Consider the following 20,763-nt stretch of genomic DNA (forward strand, 5'->3'; position numbering starts at 1 on the left):
TACTTTTCCCCAACTAATGTCAGGTACCAGTACCCATTAGAGCTGGGTGGACTCAGAGGCACTCTAAAAATCCAGAAATTAAAAACCCCAGTCTTCACCAAGATTGGAACCTGGGTCCCCTTGGTTTGGAAGCCAAGCACTTAACCACTCCGCCACCACGCTTCATATATAAACAAAGATAAACAGAATCACATTTTCTATGTTCACAAAGATGGCTAGTGCATACCATCTTTGCCTTTGATCATATATAGATAATATCTTGGTTTTTCTAGGCCCTAAATTTCTGTGTCTTGTTAGCCCCACTATTGGCTCTTTTCTTTGCTTCGCTCTAGAATCTTCCATGGCTCCACAAATGGCTCCACACCAAAAGACTGGAAGCTTATAACTAATCTGTCTAAATCTTTATTCTGTTTTGGAGTGTCACCAGAAAATGAAAACTGTGGACTTTATCAAGAGGACTGATTGAGATATTGCCCACAAAATGCTCTTATAAAACAACAATTTTTATGGAGAGCTGTCCCATCTGTAAACCACTGCTCAGCTCATCTCAGATCTAGGACTAGTTATTTGAACCCTCAAACTTTATAATAAGAATTGACAAGCAAAAGAGAATTCTATTTTGCTATTGAAAATTAAAAAAAAAAAAAAATTCTTTTCAGCTGCAGTAGAAGCCTGCCTGCTACATTGCCTGAGGAAACGAGCTCTTGGTCTGTTTAAGTATGGCTCCACCATGGCACTACTCCAGAAAGTTTCAAAGTCTTTTGAACCTGCTGCAGAAGTGTCCCGCCTGGTTGCAGACTTGGAGACACCTAGCTCAACAGAGTTATCTGGGTCAAGGTAAGAATATCAGCTGATCAGAAGGGTACATAATTTGGAGTCACTCTTTTTATCTTAAACAGTCCAAATACAACTTTACATGTCACTGTGTTAGATATTAATATCCAGCTTCATAGTTGACATTAATTTTAAGCTTACAGAGAAGCTTTTTTTTTTTATAAAAGAGAACATCAGGTCATTGTAAAAATACCAACTGTCATAAGTGATGAAATGGCATTGATAACAATTTTCAATTACAAAATGTTTGACAGAAAGATTTTGCCTTGTTAATTGCATTGAAAACTTAACAGGCTGTTGGCGTCTGCTCTATTTTTCAGGAAGTCTCTGGACAACAACAAAAACCAAAGTAAAAAAAATTCTACATCTGTCACCACTCCAAAGTATCTTTGGCTGAGAGTGGCCATATTTGAAAAGAAACTAGCCAAAATTCTAGACTATTTGGTACAAAATCATAGGTTGGTTTGTTTCTTATTTGTTTTTGTTTTTTTCTTGTAATTTAGTTTAGTAAAAGAAAGTCTTTAAAAAAATAGTTTATTAAAGATTTATTTACAGAATTACACTACAAATTTATTTAAAATTGGCCTATTGGGCAGAAACTAAATAAAAAAAAAATATATACATACATTTTTCATATTTTACAGCTATAAAGTATTCTTGTTTTTGTATCTTTCTGTTTTAGTAAATACTATGAGGAAGAATCACTTATAGCTGATCCAGTGGATGGTCCTATTTTTGCTTCTTTATTAGGTATGGCAAAACTGTAGGTCAAAAGTTATAACTTACCTTTTCTTTTTTTTTTTTCTTAAATAGATAAAATTATTTTATATGTACTGATCTTCTGTACTTGTTATTGTTTGATCTTAAAAGTATAACACATCATATTACTTTAATTAGTTATGTACAATGTAAGTAAAGAAATATTTTGTTTGAGGCTTAATATTAAGAGCTCTGACCGATTCAGTTCTTCTGACCATATTTTGGTAACGATGCCAATTTTTTGAACCCAGAAATATTTCAACTGGATTGAATGTAAATCCTAACTAACTTACATATTGAAATTCCTCTTCATTATTGCCAAACAGAGAAAATTGAAATCCATAATGTACCTAAGTTGTTCAGGTTTTCAACTTAGTAAAATAATTTAATCTCTTCTAGTGGGTCCTTGTGCGCTAGACTACACAAAGATGAAGACTTCAGATCACTTCTGGACTGATCCCCCTGCAGATGAACTAGTTCAGCGGCACAGAATACACTCCAGCAGCAGTCATGTGTTTACTTCCCCTGGCTCACCCAAGCGTCAAGGAATGCAGGTGCCACTGAACTAAAAATATTTTTTTATTTATATCACTTTATATTATGATGTTAATTAAAAATGTTGATATCTTGATAGAAATTAAGATAGAAATTTACATATAAAAACAGCATCTATTCTATTAAATCCATGTGTGTAGAAAAGTAACAGATTTAGTGACCTGTAACCTCCATTTTTAATTTTCAATCATTGTTAGCCATCCAGTGTAAAGAGCCCTTCTATTTCTAATCAATGCTTTGTTTTGTCTGCTTCTTCCATTTTGTCTGGTGCTATACCCTTTTTGTTCTACACTTTTAAACAGTAATTAGGAGTGCTATTTTAACTAATCTCAATCTGCAAAAGGTTTACATGAAAAAAAATTTGTTGAGCTTTGTATTTGTATTTATATGTGTTTGTTGACAGGTTCGTCGAGATGCTAGCAGTACTGAGGAGGCAAGGGAGCCCAAACTGTTTCACATGTCTGCCAGGGAATATGTGGAATCTCTTCACCAAAACTCAAAGCTGCAGCTTCTTTATGGGAAAAATAATGTCCTTGTCCAACCAGTAAGCTGTAACTCTTGAATATAGTAAAAATTTTTTTTTTTTAATCACACGGTCATTATGAACAAAAATATATATACTACAATGTCATCCAAATGCAAACATTTTAATTTAAATACCAAAAAAACAACATTTGCTTATTAAAACCTCCTAAAAAAAAAATGAAGAGCTACTTTCTGTTATGCAAAAGTGTAATTATTTCCCATTAATTGAATGTGTTGATGTTTTCTTGATGTAACCAGAAAGAAGACAAAGAAGCACTTCCAGGGTATCTGTCTCTTCACCAAAGTTCTGATGGCTTAATTATCATGTGGACTCCCAATCAGCTCATGAATGGATGTTGTGAGGACGCTACAGATGAAACAGACAGAAGGTAAGATCTATCTACCTCAACCCATTTACTTTAGCACACAACCTAAACAATATCCTTTGAGACCCAAAAACCAGTAGTTTGACTTTTTCAGATTTATTAAAATTGTTCCATTTGAACAGCAATAACTAAGATTCATTTACAGTGATGTTGGCATTTTATTTTACCTTTACCTACCTTTACCTATCCCTTAGTCTGTTGGACCGTTGGGGCACCAGGCATGATTTGTCGACCATTCTTTCTCCATTCCTCCCTTTTTTTTGCCTATTGCCATGGCATTTTATAGAGATTTAAAAATATTATCTGAAATTCAAGTATTTTTTCGTAAGTATTAGAGTCAATGAAAATAGTCATATGTCAAACTGATTTTCTTGCATGCCATTTTTATTTGATTAGCCAATACTGGGAGTTTGCTATGACCATTTACTTGGAGGATATAGTCTACATACATTGTCACCAGCAACGTAAGTTGTCAAATGTGTGTTCATTTGATGATGTGTAGTAAACAATTGGTCAAAATAAAAAAAAAAAAAATACACCTAAATGAAATACCACAATATTATTGGAAGGATATAAATCTGAAGAAAAAAAAATATATATACTTAGCTTCTGAGATTATTTGTGAGATTATGTAATCAAATGAAGTCAAAACTCCAACGATTATATAAACTAATTGAATACTTAACTTCTGGGTTCATTTCATAGAACAAGTTACATGTGTATGTTGTTTTTGTATTTTTTTGAGTCTGACAAAAAAAAACATTTTAATTTTTTTAGCTTTATTTGATACCCCCATACCCATACCCAAGATTTATGTTTATACAAATTAATATTCTTTTGTGTATATATCCTTTTTATGCAGAATTATTAGAAAATAAAATTTTGTGTGTGTATTTATTACTTAAATTTGGGCAAATGCCTGCATTTCTTGTCGAACACATGTAATGACAAGATTTTGTATAAAATAATGTGATTATATTTCTCTTAATACTTAGAATATATTTACTGATTTACAAGATTGGATTGTCCAAATATCTTAGTTGTTTTTTTCAAGTAAACTATTTCATTTCTTCCAGCTGACTGCAGAGGCACTGTAGTTCTTGTGGGTCAAGATGGTGTGCAGAGGCCGCCTATACATTTCCCCAAAGGTGGTCACTTGTTGTCTTTCCTGTCTTGCCTGGAGAATGGATTACAGCCCAATGGACAGCTAGACCCACCGTTGTGGTCACAGAAGGGCAAAGGTAAAAATACGGGCAAGTGATTCTCTTACTCCTTTCTGTCTGTCTTAGATCTTCTGCCTATTGTAGTGAGCTCCCCTTGCAATGCTATTTGTAGCTTGTCTTCTGCTGTTGTTTTGTGATCACATGACATGCTCATTGCATTGTGGGTATTTTTTTGTTTCTGCTTTGGACCCCATTACAATTTAGTTTAGATTACATTATCAGCATTGGACACAAATGTCAAAGAATAAAACTTATATGGCTACATTTGTGGGTAGATGAGCTACATAGTAACCTAATGTCTGTCTTTTATAAGATAAGAAGATAAGTAAACAAATACTGTAACATTAACTAATTTATTAAGTAGAAGAAAGGTGTCTATTTAGAATATGGACTAGTACATCTACACAGTTACGTTAATTTCTAAGATTACTTAAAAAGTGCTTTTATATAGTTACATGGAAAAACATCAGACATTTATTTTCTTTTTCTGTGGTTGAAGGGATTTCACACTTTCAAAGACATTTCTTTAAAAAAAATATTTTTTTTTAAATTAACCTTGATTTAATCTAGACTGCTATCAGCTATGTTCATTCAAGATTATTCCTTGTTTAAATTCTGTGGTGGAAAAAAAAAAGTTAATTATTAGTAATTGAAGGTAACATTTTGTGAATATTGTTTGTGATGGTCTTTAAGCATAAGTGTGTTTTGTTCATATGATTGTATAAGTATATATAGTTTAGATGTAAAGGCCTCCAAAAATGCCCGTCTAGAAGACAGGATTTGGACATTTTGTTCAAAAAAAGATGCTTAAGAATTTAAATAGAAGCTACAATTTTCTGTTTATCTTTTTTTTTTGAAAACAAATTTGTGTAAATATACCGTTATCTTTGCAAAAGTATGCTTTTACAATGTTTTTTTTTTCTTAAATATTATATAGGTAAGTCTAACAAGAAATGATTGGATGAAATGAATGTTTGTTTTAAATACAAGTTCTAATAACATATATCCTCATTACTATGCTGTGTGAAAGTCAATGAAATCTTAGCTACACTTTTTGTTGAAATTATTTAGCAGTTTTTACATTACACATGTATCAAATTAGCAAACTAGAACATATTTTTCAACTTTTATCTGCCCTTACCTAGTGTTATCATATAATTGCTAAAACAAATGCTCAAAGTTTTGAGTTTTTTTTTTTTTTTTTTTTTTCTAGATTTCATTCTGTGATTTGAAAAAAAAAAAATGTTAATTTAAAATCTTCTCTCATTAATGAATGAAACTAATTATTTTGACAAAATTTTGCTCCTAAAAAAAGGGTTTATTGTGATATAAGTGCTATTTGTGTTTCAAATTCAGTACATTGTTAATGCTATTAAACTGGCCTTGAAAGTTTAAAATTACAGCTTCAATGTTAACTTGTAGTTTGGATCTCCCTGACAGGAAAGGTGTTTCCCAAGCTCCGCAGAAAGGGGAGTAGACTGTCCAGCAGTAGTAGCACCAGCAGTGGGAGCACAACCAGCATGGATGAAGAGGAAGCAGCTGACTATGTGTTTAGGATTATTTCATCTTTCAGACCTGAAATGTTGAGTGAGTATTAGCCCAAGATGAGAGGACAGATAACTTCCAAACAGTGACAAATAACTTCCAATCAGTGACAGATAACTTCTAATCAGTTACATAAAACTTTCAAGTACTGACAAAAATTTCCAATCATTGGGCAACTAAAAATAAATTTCTACCAGTCAGTGACAGAAACTTCCAATCAGTGACAGATAACCTCCAATCAGTGACAGATAACTTCCAATCAGTTAATAAAAAAAATAGCATAAAAAATGTACCAAATTAATTTTTTTCTTTCTTATTGTTTGTTTTTGTATTACATTGGTTAAAAAAACATACTTAAAGTATTGTTTGATAAGTAATTCTGTTTTAAAAATTATTTTTTTTTCTACATTTTTTAAACTAAATAAAAAATAAAAAAGCTTATTAATCTAGTATAATTTTAATTAAGCTAAGTTTTTTTTATCTTTAGACTATGCCAAACATAGTCATTTGTTCCTTGTTGCATATTTCTAAGCATGAAATAAGTAAAAGCTCTTTAACAGAATATGCATAATTTCTGTCAGAAATTAACACAGATGCTAACAAGTGAATCCCAGTTCTTTTATTTCTTTAATCAAGCATGTTTTGCTTTTTGTTCTTGCTTACAAGCTAATCAACCTCCTTTTTTTTCTAGCCAAGTGCTATTGTTAAGTAGTTACTAAGTTTATCATAAAGTTCTGCACTAACTAGATCTAATGTATTTGAAACACTCAATTAGATTTAAAATAAGTGCATTTCTTTTCTTGTCAAGTTATACTTATTGAACTTTGACATACAGCTATAGTTTTAGTCATTGGAGTCAAGGTCATTCAGTTCAACGGCTTATGAAATTTCTTACCACGTACAAAAATATTAAGAGAATATTCTTTTTTTTTTTTTCGGGGGGTCACTTTTTTCCTTGTTTGAAATTCTGTTTGAAATTACTCTTAACTTTTGATCACAAAGTATTCTATTTAAACTTCCTCTTGGTTCCTACAATTATCTTAGATCATTACGAAAGAAAACAGCAGAAATATTTAGTTTTTCTATTGGAAAGAAATTTAAAAGAAAATTATAACAGCTGATAATTTGTATAAAACCTTTTAGGCAGTTAATATGTAAGTTTAAACTTATCACGTAGGTGATAGGATAGTTTCAACTATCTAGAGAAGTTGATTATTAGTTTCAACTATTCTGACAGTTAATAATTTGGTTTAAACTATTCAAATGGTAAGATGGTTTGCACTATTTAGGCATTGGTAACTTTTCAGACACACAATTAAATAGTTTTAACTTTTCTTCAATTTGCTTCTGATGTCCATTTTTTTGAAATTTTCTTGGAGACATAAATTCTAGAATCTTTTTGTGTTAATGTTGATTGGATCCTGTTTTTCATTCAGCTGCAGAAATGCTGGATCCCAAGGCCCTATGGTCTCCTCGCTCCCCCTCATCCCCCCACTCCTCTGAGCGCTCCCCATGGCATGTCAGGAGACAGCTGCCCCCCAGTCCCCTGGTGTGCACCTCGGTACAGTCCTATGCCCGCAGCCAGGAGGAGCAGAATAGCGAGTGCCTAGTGCAGGCATCCGCTGATGCCAACCATAGGTATTTGACTTATATGTAGGTAACTGTTGTGCACTTTCATTCTAGTGTTAGTGATTACCTATTAACTAAACCACAACCTTTGACTTGCTTTTTTTTTTTTCGTTCTCTGTTGTGAGTTGTGTATTTAATCTCATACTCTATGATTCCTTTCTTTGGTAAATAATTTGTCTTCAGTGTTCCTCTGTTTTGTATCGAGACCATTCGTTATAGAAGGACTTAACACTGACCTGTGACGCCACAACTTTTGGGCAGTTTAGTTGTACAGAACTGTGACATGGTGACGAGCTATTGGTCTAAACTGCCCATAGGTTGTGGCGTCGCAGGTCAGTGTTCAGGGCTTCTATAATGACTGGTCTCATTTGCATCAACTAAGTAAAATAATATTGGGCACAGAGATCTCGGAGTCTTTGATTTATGTAGAGTAGATTTGTAGTCCAGAATGAAATGTGGCCAGCACAATGACGAATTAACTTTTACAGTTTCATTGCTTAAATTCTGACCATTCATTTTTCTGTCAAGCTATTTGTCACTTCATTTCTTGCTTGAGTCACATCATTGCTTATTAGTGGAGTCAGAAAAGTTATTTTCCTTTTGATATAATTGCCTTCTAAGTTAGGTATTATAAAGTTTAGGTATTATAGAGATTATGTGTTAACTATGTGTTAAGGTATTATAAAGTTTAGGTATTACAGAGATTATGTGTTAACTATGTGTTAAGGTATTATAAAGTTTAGGTATTACAGAGATTATGTGTTAACTATGTGTTAAGGTATTATAAAGTTTAGGTATTACAGAGATTATGTGTTAACTATGTGTTAAGGTATTATAAAGTTTAGGTATTACAGAGATTATGTGTTAACTATGTGTTAAGGTATTATAAAGTTTAGGTATTACAGAGATTATGTGTTAACTATGTGTTAAGGTATTATAAAGTTTAGGTATTACAGAGATTATGTGTTAACTATGTGTTAAGGTATTATAAAGTTTAGGTATTACAGAGATTATGTGTTAACTATGTGTTAAGGTATTATAAAGTTTAGGTATTACAGAGATTATGTGTTAACTATGTGTTAAGGTATTATAAAGTTTAGGTATTACAGAGATTATGTGTTAACTATGTGTTAAGGTATTATAAAGTTTAGGTATTACAGAGATTATGTGTTAACTATGTGTTAAGGTATTATAAAGTTTAGGTATTACAGAGATTATGTGTTAACTATGTGTTAAGGTATTATAAAGTTTAGGTATTACAGAGATTATGTGTTAACTATGTGTTAAGGTATTATAAAGTTTAGGTATTACAGAGATTATGTGTTAACTATGTGTTAAGGTATTATAAAGTTTAGGTATTACAGAGATTATGTGTTAACTATGTGTTAAGGTATTATAAAGTTTAGGTATTACAGAGATTATGTGTTAACTATGTGTTAAGGTATTATAAAGTTTAGGTATTACAGAGATTATGTGTTAACTATGTGTTAAGGTATTATAAAGTTTAGGTATTACAGAGATTATGTGTTAACTATGTGTTAAGGTATTATAAAGTTTAGGTATTACAGAGATTATGTGTTAACTATGTGTTAAGGTATTATAAAGTTTAGGTATTACAGAGATTATGTGTTAACTATGTGTTAAGGTATTATAAAGTTTAGGTATTACAGAGATTATGTGTTAACTATGTGTTAAGGTATTATAAAGTTTAGGTATTACAGAGATTATGTGTTAACTATGTGTTAAGGTATTATAAAGTTTAGGTATTACAGAGATTATGTGTTAACTATGTGTTAAGGTATTATAAAGTTTAGGTATTACAGAGATTATGTGTTAACTATGTGTTAAGGTATTATAAAGTTTAGGTATTACAGAGATTATGTGTTAACTATTTGCTCATAAAAAGTAGAGGAGTATTTGAAGTTTCAAAGAAGTGAACCAAAACATTTTTCTTTCTCAAAGTCTCTCCTGTTGTTTCATTTTGTGTAAGATAGAGAAATAGGCTTGTGAGAAAAGTTTAAAAAATTTTTTGTTGAGGCAGTCAATTTAGAATTTCAATGGTGTTAAAAATTGGTTTCTCTTTACATCTTTACAAGATGCTATCAGTTGATTTAAAATTTTCCAAAGATGTAAACAATATCTTTTCCTAAGCATGTGCAACTTTATTTTTTCATAATGTCTTTATAATTATTCAAATTTTTGCATGAATATGAACTGCACTGCTGAAATAATAAAAAAAATGTCTGTGCTACTAATGAACTTTTTAAGATGTTCAGCTAAAGCAGTAGATTGATTTCGGAAATAAAATGTAGTCAATCGCATCACTTCTATTTATGAACATGCTGAGCAGATGTTTTTGTAAGACAAGCTTGTTCATTGTTTGTTTTTATATTGAATACATACAGTTATTATGTGCATCTTTTTGTCCTTTTTGTTGTTTTCCAAATCTGTTTTTGAGTTTATATATTTTACTTAAGTCACTGAAACAGTCCAAATAAAATTCTCTTACATTCCTTAGATATTTTATACAACAGTTATAAAAATTGCTAGCATTCATGTTTTTAATTACCCACATATGTAAATGGATATTTTATCAATATGTTTGGATGCTTCTTAAACATACATATTCATGTACATATTCATGTACATATTCATGTACATTTTCTTAGCTTGTTAGATCATGCTAATTCTTTATGTAAATATTGAATTATACTCATCAAACAGTGAATATAGTCTCTTTCACAAATACATCTATGCTGTAAATTTGTTCTTAGTGTCTAAAATAAATTGACCTAATATGATAATGTATATTATTTCTCTGTCCTTTTAAAAATGAAATAGTCTCCACTTTCATTTTACTTAAAATTTTAACTCATCACCAGAAAACAAAACATGAAATAATTTACTTGAAACATTTTATGCATTAATTTTTTAATAAGGAACTACTTTGTATGTTCATATTTATCAAAATGTATTTTTGTGAATGTTTTTACAGGAATCACATCAAACAACTTTGTGACACAATGACAAAACAAATTATCTCCAGGGCTTTCTATGGATGTAAGTCCTGAACTGAAATGTCTTGTTTTTTTTTTTTTTAAACTTGATGGAATTAGTTATGATGCTTTAACCTTATTTAGTAATAGCCAGATGTTGAATTATGATAATAATAATAAAAAACAACTTCCAAATTTTGTCTAGAAATATTGAAGAAATCTCATAATGGTCTGTATAGCATTTTGTTAAAAGTTTGTTAGACATACTTGTGCAAATGATACTTCAGTCAAACCAACATAATCCTATAGAAGTGCTGCAAGCTGTGCACAATGTTATTAACTAGGCTGCAAACAACTAACGCAAGTCCTGTATGAATCAAATAAAAAGTATACTTGAGTTTTAGATCATTTGAATCAAAGTTTAAAATTATCTTGTGATATACTATACTGATAGAAAAAAAGTTTTCAATAGAGGCTGCATAAAATATTTATTTTTTTTTATATTAAGATTTTGAGTTTTTTTATGTTACATTTAAAATTTAGTATTGTCAAAGCACATTTTAAGAACTGTAGAAGTTTATAAGTGGTTCAAGCTATGCAACATGGTAACAACCAAAAACGGATTATTTCAGGGTTAGCGCACTGTAGACATCTAAAGACAGTCCGCACTCATCTATCTGGTCTTGTCTATCACACAGCTGTCTCTGAAGACTCGCCAGTGGATGGTAAGATAGGACTGACTACAGAGATGTGGTCAAAGCTTTGTCAGAATGGCATTGTAAGTAATTCAAATGAAGAAATTGGTTTTAAACTCACTTTGAATAAGATAAAATGTTTAATTTGTCACCCCTCAATGAACTTTTTATGACTGTTCATAATTTCAACTGAAAGGTAGTCTGTCCAGCTCATTTTGCCATGTTATTTCTTTAGTTAGTTCCCCTTGACTACCTAAAAGTTAGTTCTTAGGACATGTAAATCAGTTGCCATCTGTTTCTACCTGACTGGTGGTTTAACTGAGGCTTGTGCAATAAAGTCTCTTTTATTTTCCTTCATTGACATCTGGCACACATTTGGCATTTAGTGGACTCTGAGCTTCACTTCCAGTAAAAATCCAAGTGTCTCTCAAATTTAATGCTCCTTCAGTTTTCCAGCATATCTCTTTGTTTTTAACTGTAACTATGATTTAGCATTCATTTATAAAGATTGTAAAGAACTTAAAACTTTTTTCTTTTCTTTTTTTACAGGTGACAGACTCGAAAGAAGTGTATAGATTGGTTTATTTTGGAGGTGTGGCTCATGAACTCAGGAAACAGGTCAGACATTACACATTGAAAATTAAATCTTCTTGAGGCTCTGTTTACTAATTACCAAGACATCATTCATTTTAACTTTAAAATTTCAAATAAAGTTTATGCTTCAGGTTTGGATGTGACAATAATTTAAGTTTCTATATGGATTCATAAAGTCTCTAGAAATGTAGTGATAAAGTCTACAGTATAAAATATATCTCTATGAAAAGTTTCCACATTTATTCTGTTCTCGTCAGGTGTGGCCCTATCTGCTTGGTCACCATAAATTTGGCAGCTCCCCTGAAGAGCGTGAAGGCTTGGAGCAAGCAGTCCGCACAGAGTATGAGAAGATTATGTCAGAATGGTTGGCAGTAGAAGCAATCATACGTCAGAGGGACAAAGAGGTTATTGCTGCCAATCTAGCCAAGTTATCTCAGGAAAGCACAGATGGCCACATACCACTGGTTCGCAAAGACTCAAGCCTGAGCAACGAGGTGTGGTCGCCTTACCAGTTTTTTCACATGTTTCAGGCATGGGTGACTATGTACACATTGTATTGCTGTATGGCATGTGTACATAGATGATAGTTCAGAAACGTATCTTGTCTAATAGCTATTTGCTGCTGTACATAGATAGTTGTTTATATATGCTTCTGTATCATGTTTGAATTGGCTGAGTAGTTAGTTGTCAGTATCTTTGTCATATTTGAATTGAACACCAGTGACAACTGGGTGTGGAGACTTGAATAAGAAGTCTCTTGGATCATGTTATATTTGTTTTAAGGCTCAGAGTTTGGATACAGATTACACATTTCCCACAATACATCTTTAGGTCATGTGAAATAAGTCTAAATATTTCAAATTCTATCTAATGTACCAGTTCTCAAATTTAGTAGAGGAACATGTAAATAGGTCGCACTGATTTCATTCACTTCTTTATCCTGTGTAGAGCAGATTCTCTTTGGCTGCAAAGAAATCATATTTCACTGTAACTAATCTAAAAGCCATGTGTGACAGTTTAGTCCCTGAGAAAGTATTGAGCTGTATTGGTGAGATAGAACTGATGTGTGACAGTTTAGTCCCTGAGAAAGTATTGAATTGTATTGGTGAGATAGAACTGATGTGTGACTATTGTACTCAGTTCCATAGAATTTGTACAAATTAATTTTACATAGATTTTTATTGACCTAATTATTTATTCAATGGTTAGGATTAGTTGTAAATTTTTAGTAGAGGGATAATTCCAAAACTTTTGTGGAAAACATTTGGTTCATCTCTAAATCTTTTTATATTAAAAGAATTACGTTTTAGCAATAAAAAAAACAACAATAAAATCTACTTTTCTTTTGATACATACGTGTTCATAGCTGTTTATGTAATTGGAATCCAATATTATTATTAGAAGATTTAATGAGTATATTTTGCCTACACCTTTAAGCTGCAAGTTTAAAAAACAACACTTTATGGCTATTCAATACATGTGCATGCTGCTTTTGTCTCATCATAGTTTATCAAGTTTATTTCATTTTAAATTCTCCAATATGCTGGTTAATTTTTTTTGTTACATATATTAGTTTTATGACGCAAGAAGTGATTTTAATTTATTCTAAGCAAGAACTCTCCATTTAGTGGGATTGCATTGTTCAGTTGGAATAATTTTTTCTTGCAACTGATTCAATGGTTGAGTCGTGAAGTCATCTAAGAACTTTCAAAATTCATTGCAAACTACATTTGGGTTCATGTGAATGTTGTCTGGACACTAATACTATACACATATATATAAATGCACTCTATATAGTGAACACATGCCAAATAATTTGATTGCTTCAATCTTTTGATCATGTCTTATGGGCAAAGTTTTATCAATTAAACTACTAGAAAAAAATATTCAATTGAAATTTTTCTTTTGATTACCACAATAAATGGTTTTCTTAAAAAAATATTTTATGGTTGAAATGGATTTTTTCTCTTAGCGTTGATTATAATGAAAAAAAAAAATTTAATAAAAATGTGAACAGTTAAACATTGAGAAAGTTGAAGTGTTCTCACATAGTTTACATTGAAGGCTGCTGTCTAGTTTTTTGTGTAAAGAACAAACATGGTGTTTTTATTATTATTATTTTTTTGTTAAAATCTTTAGTTGATCTTAAAAACTTTCAAATCCAGCATGAAAAATTTAAGACAAAATTTTATTAAAAATTAAAAAAATGTAAAAAACAAACAAACAAATATTTCAACTTTTGTGCTTTTCTGACACACCTACAGGTGTTTGTGTCATTTGAATCAGAAGAGATGTCAAGGCCAGAGACTGTGGTAGAGGAGAGCTCCACGGCCCGCACCACACCCTCCTCTGACAGAAAGACCAGCATGGAGCTGTCCATTACATCCTCCACAATAGATCGGGCAGTTGGCACTGACACTCCTCCCATGCCCATCAAAAAAGGACACCTGTATCAGGACAGTCCAGACGATGGTCTGGGGGACTCCTTGGCCAGGGGAAGCTCAACCACTACAGAAACTGACCGGTAAGTTTGGAATGAATTAGGCTTTAGACAACAGTTGACAAAGGCCGTGTCCAAAAATAAATAAAACTATCAAAATAAATAACACGTTTCATTCTCAGTTTAGCATGAAGAATATGTAGAAAAGTATTTGACAATGATATGTTGCTTATCTTTAATGATTACACACTTTATAGCACTATAAGCATGAAAAAAGGGTCTCCATACAAATTAAAAGCAAAAAAATTAGAACCAAAAAAAAAAAAGCAATAAAAACATAAAAATGGATCCAAAGCTAAGAAAAAGAAAAAAAAACAAAACACTTTTCTACTCGCACTTGCTGAATAATGACGGTCTTGAGGGTTTAATATTTTGAAGAAATGAAAATTCACATTAATGGATTCGCAAACACAAAAGACATAAAAAATTCTAGATTTCAATGAATTATTTAGTGGCCCTAGTGAATTTTAGATAGTGCTTTGTGAAATTGCATCTTATAAATTTTGAATAAACATTTTATAATTTACTCTTTTCTTTGGCATCCTTTTTTATTATTCTCTTTTTGTTTTTCTCTTTGAGCCTGGGATTGTCTTTTCCTTTTCTAACATTTACTTTGTATGTTCCTGCTTTTCATCTTTTTTACAACTTGCCGTTACAATTTACAATGAAAATATTGAAGCGAAATGTAAATAAAAAATTAACAAATTCTATGATTTTTTAAAAACACTCCATGGTATTTTACGTCTCGAGATACGATCTTTTCCCTTTGCAACTTCTTGTGTGACTAAAGAGGCCAATCCTTGATACACAGCTGCGATCGCAGGTTGGGCATATATAATCACCAAGCGCCGTTGTATTATTGTGTATGACATCTGCAATCTGTGACCCTTCCTTTATGCTCTCTCTCCATGTGGATCTGTCCAGTGCCACCTCTTCCCAGCTGCCAGTGTCGATTTTGAAGAGCATGTCGCGTTTACATACTTCCATATAACGTATAAGTGGGCGACCAGGGGCTCTCCTGCCTTCTATTAGATCGCCTTACAGGATGTCCTGTGGAAGTCAACCTACTGGCATTCTATGAACGTGGTCTGTCCAATGGCTGTGTGAAGCGTCTAGTTTGGTAGCTTAACTTGTTGCCACCGCTCGTTAGCATCTGTGAAAAGGGAGCAATTTTGTCTCTCTTGCCAGTACATAGCCTCTCCACAGCAAGTCCTATGCAGTACCTCCTCGTGGTGGCAGATGGAAACTGAGGCTGCATAGCCTCAGGCTAAACTCCATGGTATAACATCTTAATATCAAATCCAATGAATAAAACCCAGAAATGTTACTTTCTAGACTACAATTGGCAGACCATTTTGCTTACGATATCCTTCATAAATCCCAAAACTTTAAAATATACGTGTATGATGCAGACCTATATCTAAGTCATCACACCCATATCTTATTTACAATATATTTGTGTAGTGATGGTCTTTAAAACGTTGCGCATGATACACAACTTCCTGGTTATTTCATTTCATCACTTTTTTCTTCCACTGAGCAGGTCCAAGACAGACTCTGTTGGAGACTCTGGTTTTCTGACTCCATTGACGCCCAGGTCACTACCTGCTGATGTCACTGACAGAATCACTATGGTCACCAAGTTATCAGTGGACAGCGCCGTTCTAGATGAGGAGAATGCCAACACACAACAGGAAGTGAAGTCTCGGACAAACTCAGCTCATGAAGATGGAGAAAGCTCAAGTAAGCCTGACTCTTTGAGCACCAGTCGAACCAGCCTTGACCCCAGAGCTGGTCAAGACTATGAACCAGGTCTAGGTATGGGACAGTGAGACTTGTAGTTTCCCCAAAATTTGCTTTTTTTTCTTCTTCTTTTTTATCAAGTCAACTTTGTATTCATATTTTAGAGGTGAAAGGTCATTTGTCAGCCAGTAGAGAAAGTTTGCTGTCTCCTGCATCCCCAGCTTCTAATGGAGGAATTTATTCTGTAAGATTCTTAATATTTTTTGTAGCTATATTCACAATTGATGTGTAAGGTAACCAACTGAATGTTAATGAAGTTGGAAGACTAATGAGAGTAGTGTTTTCCTTTATCTTACCCCATTATTAAAAGATGGTAATGGGGCAGTACATATCTCAAAGAATCACAGCTATTGGAGTTTTAATGTTAATGAGGGATGGGTCACTGTTTGTTGTGTTGTCTGAAAAATTCCTTCATATGCAGTGGAGAAAATTTTGTTTTTTTTAAATGATAGCGGAAAATTCCTCTTTAGAAACTCTAAATAATATGCCATATTTAAGAAAGAAATATTTTACCTGTGTAACTCACTTGAGTTTTTTTTGTTTTTTTTTTAAAGAAATAATTGGAAGAAAAAAAAAATCTGGGAAGAAAATCTTGAGAGGAAAAAGATAATAATGAAAGTCATTGTGTTTAGTTCTCCATCTAATATGGAAGATGTTTTGGAACCCACAACAAAAGTAGGAAACCTTTATTTCTTTTCATGTTCTTCCTCCAAATGATGTTTCTGACATCTTCACGTCACTTTCATGGTAAATGTACAGGTAAAGAAAGAAAAAAGTCCTTTCAGACCTTGCGGTCTATAGGGCAGATAGCATCGCTCATTTTCTTTCTATGGTCAATAGTTAACCAGGATGGCCAGCACAATGACCAGCTGCCTTTACTTTACCCAACTAATGGTGGGTGGACTTGGGTGTCTTAAAAATCCCTGTCTTCATTAAGATTTGAACACAGGCTCCTCAGTTCAGGAGCCAAGTGCTTTACCACTCAGCCACGACACCCACTTAAGTGTATACGTCTTTTGTTCTTAATGGCTGCTTCTATTGAAATTATGACTAACTCTAGCAATGAATGGTTAGTGTTGAACTATGCTGTACGTCTGTTCTCATTGTTTACTTGTAGGCTGAATTGTTGGATAGTGTTGAACTATGCTGTACGTCTGTTCTCATTGTTTACTTGTAGGCTGAATTGTTGGATAGTGTTGCCCTAAACTTGCATCGTATTGATAAAGATGTCCAGAGATGTGATAGAAACTATCATTACTTCAACTGTGAGAACTTGGATAAACTTCGCAATATCATGTGCACGTGAGTTTAAGTTCTTTCTCTCTTTTTTTTTTTTTTTTCACTTTGACAAATCATTTCATTTAATTAAAACTTGAGTCATGTCACTTTAGTATTTCGTTTAATTAAAACAGAGCCGCATGTTTCTATGTCCAAAATTCTAATAACATGAGTTTTTGCATTGAGATCTTTAATTTTTTTCATATTTTTTTCCATTTTAATGTCATAATAACTTTTATGTCTTTTACATAAATAGATAAAAAAAAATATTCATCTTACTGACATACTGAAATAAAATTTTGTTTATTCATTTCTTATAAAAATTGTTTATAAGTTTTTCTTAGAGTTCTTAGCTCTTGATTTCTTTTCTTCCTTATTTTACTGCCAGATTTTTCATAAATTTTAATGCTGTAAGAGATTTTTATTTTTCATGTTTCAGGTATGTCTGGCAACATTTAGATGTTGGTTATGTTCAAGGAATGTGTGACTTAGTGGCTCCGTTGCTTGTTATATTTGATGATGGTTGGTTTCAACTTTCATTATTATAGATACTTTTGATGATATTATAGTTGCTTATTGACCATAGAGATAGTTCATTGACCATGGAGATAGTTCATTGTTGATTTATTCTGCCTGCAGAGTCCTTAGCGTACAGCTGCTTCTGTCAACTAATGAAAAGAATGTCCAGCAACTTCCCCCATGGAGGGGCGATGGACACACACTTTGCTAACATGAGGTCTTTGATTCAGGTCAGTACATTCATTTGTCTAATGCAGTTGTTCCCTACCCAAGATTGGGAGGGGGGGGGGGGAGAGGCAGTTAGCAATCTAATTGCATTCATTTTCAATCTATGATAGGGAGTGCACATTTATAATAGGGTTGAAAGATTCAAACTGATTAATAAATTAAATTATAGCTTTTATATAGGGCTACTTTCATGCTTATAGCATGCTCAGAGCGCTACGGTCCAATCTCATTTGTCGACCAGATGGGAGGGGGGTATCTGGGAGAAGGTTTTTTATGTGCTGCCTTTGGGCGTTCAGTAAACACAACTCTGCTCAAGTCTGATGTTGAACCTCGAGCCCCCTTCGTAGGTAGCCAAGCCAAGTTCAAGCATACTTAGCCTCTTGACCACATTACCCACTAATAGCAGTAAAAATTTAAACTTTAAAATAAAAGTAAAACATTCAAACTTTATAATAACAGTACAACTTTAAACTTTATAATAACTGTAAAACATTCAGACTTATTAATAACTGTAAAACATTCAGACTTTATAATAACTGTAAAACATTCAGACTTTATAATAACTGTAAAACATTCAGACTTTATAATAACTGTAAAACATTCAGACTTTATAATAACTGTAAAACTGGTTGGTGTAATGACTTCTTTTAGTCTTCTGTGTCTAAAAAAAAAATACATGTTAGTATGATACATTTTAGTGAATGTTATTGTCTATATCAACTGACTAGCTGGGTTGTGTGCAATGCTAATTTGTACTTAATGGCGTCGTAGTTGTTCACATCAGATGCAGACAAAACCATTGTCCATCTGGGGTTTATTTTTTTCTTTTTGTCTTCTGCATCTGTCTTTGTCAAGGTCTTTTCTTTGTGTCCCACGACCTTTGTGTGAACTCGTCAGCTGTCTGTTTCAAGAGGTTATCTGCTTGCCAATATGCCAGTGAGGGCAGAATGGCTCTCCAGTTCTTGGGGTGGTGAATGGGGGGAGGGAGGGGAGGTTGTATGTTGCACTGTTCTCCTTAAAGCTCATCAAAAACATTTGCCTTTAACATCCCATATTGGACAGGCATTCTACCTAGGGCACTTGTTGAATCGTAAGTAGGGTTTCTACACCGTCCGTACCGGCCTCTGACCACACTTTTGTATGATTCTAAGACCTAAATGATTCTGAGACCTAGGGCTCTGTGGGATACATGTAATGCTTCCATTAAAATAAACTTAGCTCTTTAATGAGCACATTTAATGGTTCTATCAAAGGAACATTGGCTCCTTAATGAGCACAGCTGGCATGAGTACCTTACACATAACCATGTCATGCATTCTTATTAGTTATTGAAATAATGCTCTTAAAAATGGATGGTTAAACTAAATGACTATTGGATGACCTCAATCTGTCAACAGATACTAGATGCTGAGTTGTTTGAACACATGCACCAACATGGGGATTACACACATTTCTACTTCTGCTACCGCTGGTTCCTCTTGGATTTTAAGAGAGGTAATGTGTCATGAACTGGCTTAAGTCACTACATGATCACTACATTTTATTTATCTCAAACCTATCCCAAATATTTTTATTGCACTTTTACATTGTTATTTCTGTGTATTGCTCTGAATGAGGTTAAATGTTTGATATCAGATAATACTTTAGCTTGCCTATTTAAATACACCAAAGCCAAATAATGTAATAAAGAAATATCTTATGCAACTAGAATAGCATTACATTCAATGTGGTGTGATATCCAGTTACTTTCAATGTAGTGTGAGATCATGTTACTTTCAATGTAGTGTGATACCATGTTACTTTGAGTGTAGTGTGATACCATGTTACTTTCATTGTAGTGTGATATCATGTTACTTTGAATGTAGTGTGATACCATGTTACTTTCATTGTAGTGTGATATCATGTTACTTTGAATGTAGTGTGATACCATGTTACTTTGAGTGTAGTGTGATACCATGTTACTTTGAATGTAGTGTGATACCATGTTACTTTCAATGTAGTGTGATACCATGTTACTTTCAATGTAGTGTGATATCATGTTACTTTCAATGTAGCGTGATACCATTCTCTCTTAATACAATAGAAGTAAAAGAAAGGTAAAAGTATCAGTTTAGCTATTACGTTATTAAGAAACTTTTATATTTGAATAAAATAGGAATCAAAATTTTAGTCTTTGCTCTATGTATTTCGAAATAAATTAGTAATAATTTTTATAAACTTTTGTTAAGATTCCAACCATTTGTGAAATTACTCAATTTTTCCACTGGGTATTGTTTCCCTATACCAGAATTGATCTACGATGATGTGTTTGCTGTCTGGGAAACTATCTGGGCTGCGAAGCACATGACCTCCAGCCATTTTGTATTGTTCATAGCGCTGGCACTTGTCCAGGTCTACAGGGAAATCATACTTGACAATAACATGGACTTTACTGACATCATCAAATTCTTCAATGGTATGTACTTCAAAATTTCATAAATAGGTTTGTGTTTACTCTCCATCCACAAAAGAAAAAAATTTCGGTTCTTAATACACTTGACAATTTTATTTAGCACAATCTAAAAACCCTATTATTCAAAAAACAAATTAAAAATTAAGGAGCAATAACATAAACAAAGCAATAAGTAATCACATTCATGAGAAGTACATTCTAACATTGTGGCTAGATACTGGGATCTTGTGGCCAATATATAC

The 20,763-nt window shown here is 32.7% G+C and overlaps 1 protein-coding gene across 6 annotated transcripts in view; it reads left to right on the forward strand.

Annotated features, from left to right (window-relative positions):
• LOC106061910 (small G protein signaling modulator 1-like) overlaps positions 1 to 20,763 on the forward strand; it is a 40,838-nt gene that overhangs the window by 13,433 nt on the left and 6,642 nt on the right. For 2 of the 6 annotated variants that reach the window (XM_056005789.1, XM_056005794.1), the window contains 22 exons: positions 660 to 837; positions 1,155 to 1,292; positions 1,517 to 1,584; positions 1,993 to 2,147; positions 2,552 to 2,692; positions 2,932 to 3,062; positions 3,456 to 3,523; positions 4,136 to 4,312; positions 5,723 to 5,869; positions 7,264 to 7,480; positions 10,452 to 10,516; positions 11,085 to 11,230; positions 11,697 to 11,765; positions 11,999 to 12,235; positions 14,006 to 14,265; positions 15,785 to 16,059; positions 16,149 to 16,228; positions 17,222 to 17,346; positions 17,762 to 17,844; positions 17,962 to 18,071; positions 19,467 to 19,563; positions 20,357 to 20,524. In XM_056005789.1, coding sequence (XP_055861764.1) covers positions 660 to 837; positions 1,155 to 1,292; positions 1,517 to 1,584; positions 1,993 to 2,147; positions 2,552 to 2,692; positions 2,932 to 3,062; positions 3,456 to 3,523; positions 4,136 to 4,312; positions 5,723 to 5,869; positions 7,264 to 7,480; positions 10,452 to 10,516; positions 11,085 to 11,230; positions 11,697 to 11,765; positions 11,999 to 12,235; positions 14,006 to 14,265; positions 15,785 to 16,059; positions 16,149 to 16,228; positions 17,222 to 17,346; positions 17,762 to 17,844; positions 17,962 to 18,071; positions 19,467 to 19,563; positions 20,357 to 20,524 — 3,135 coding nt within the window. The remainder of the gene's footprint in view (positions 1 to 659; positions 838 to 1,154; positions 1,293 to 1,516; positions 1,585 to 1,992; positions 2,148 to 2,551; positions 2,693 to 2,931; positions 3,063 to 3,455; positions 3,524 to 4,135; positions 4,313 to 5,722; positions 5,870 to 7,263; positions 7,481 to 10,451; positions 10,517 to 11,084; positions 11,231 to 11,696; positions 11,766 to 11,998; positions 12,236 to 14,005; positions 14,266 to 15,784; positions 16,060 to 16,148; positions 16,229 to 17,221; positions 17,347 to 17,761; positions 17,845 to 17,961; positions 18,072 to 19,466; positions 19,564 to 20,356; positions 20,525 to 20,763) is intronic. The other 4 variants (XM_056005793.1, XM_056005791.1, XM_056005790.1 and 1 more) reach the window with 4 other exon arrangements.

Source organism: Biomphalaria glabrata, chromosome 12, assembly GCF_947242115.1.
Source record: "Biomphalaria glabrata chromosome 12, xgBioGlab47.1, whole genome shotgun sequence".
Lineage (NCBI taxonomy): Eukaryota > Metazoa > Mollusca > Gastropoda > Planorbidae > Biomphalaria > Biomphalaria glabrata.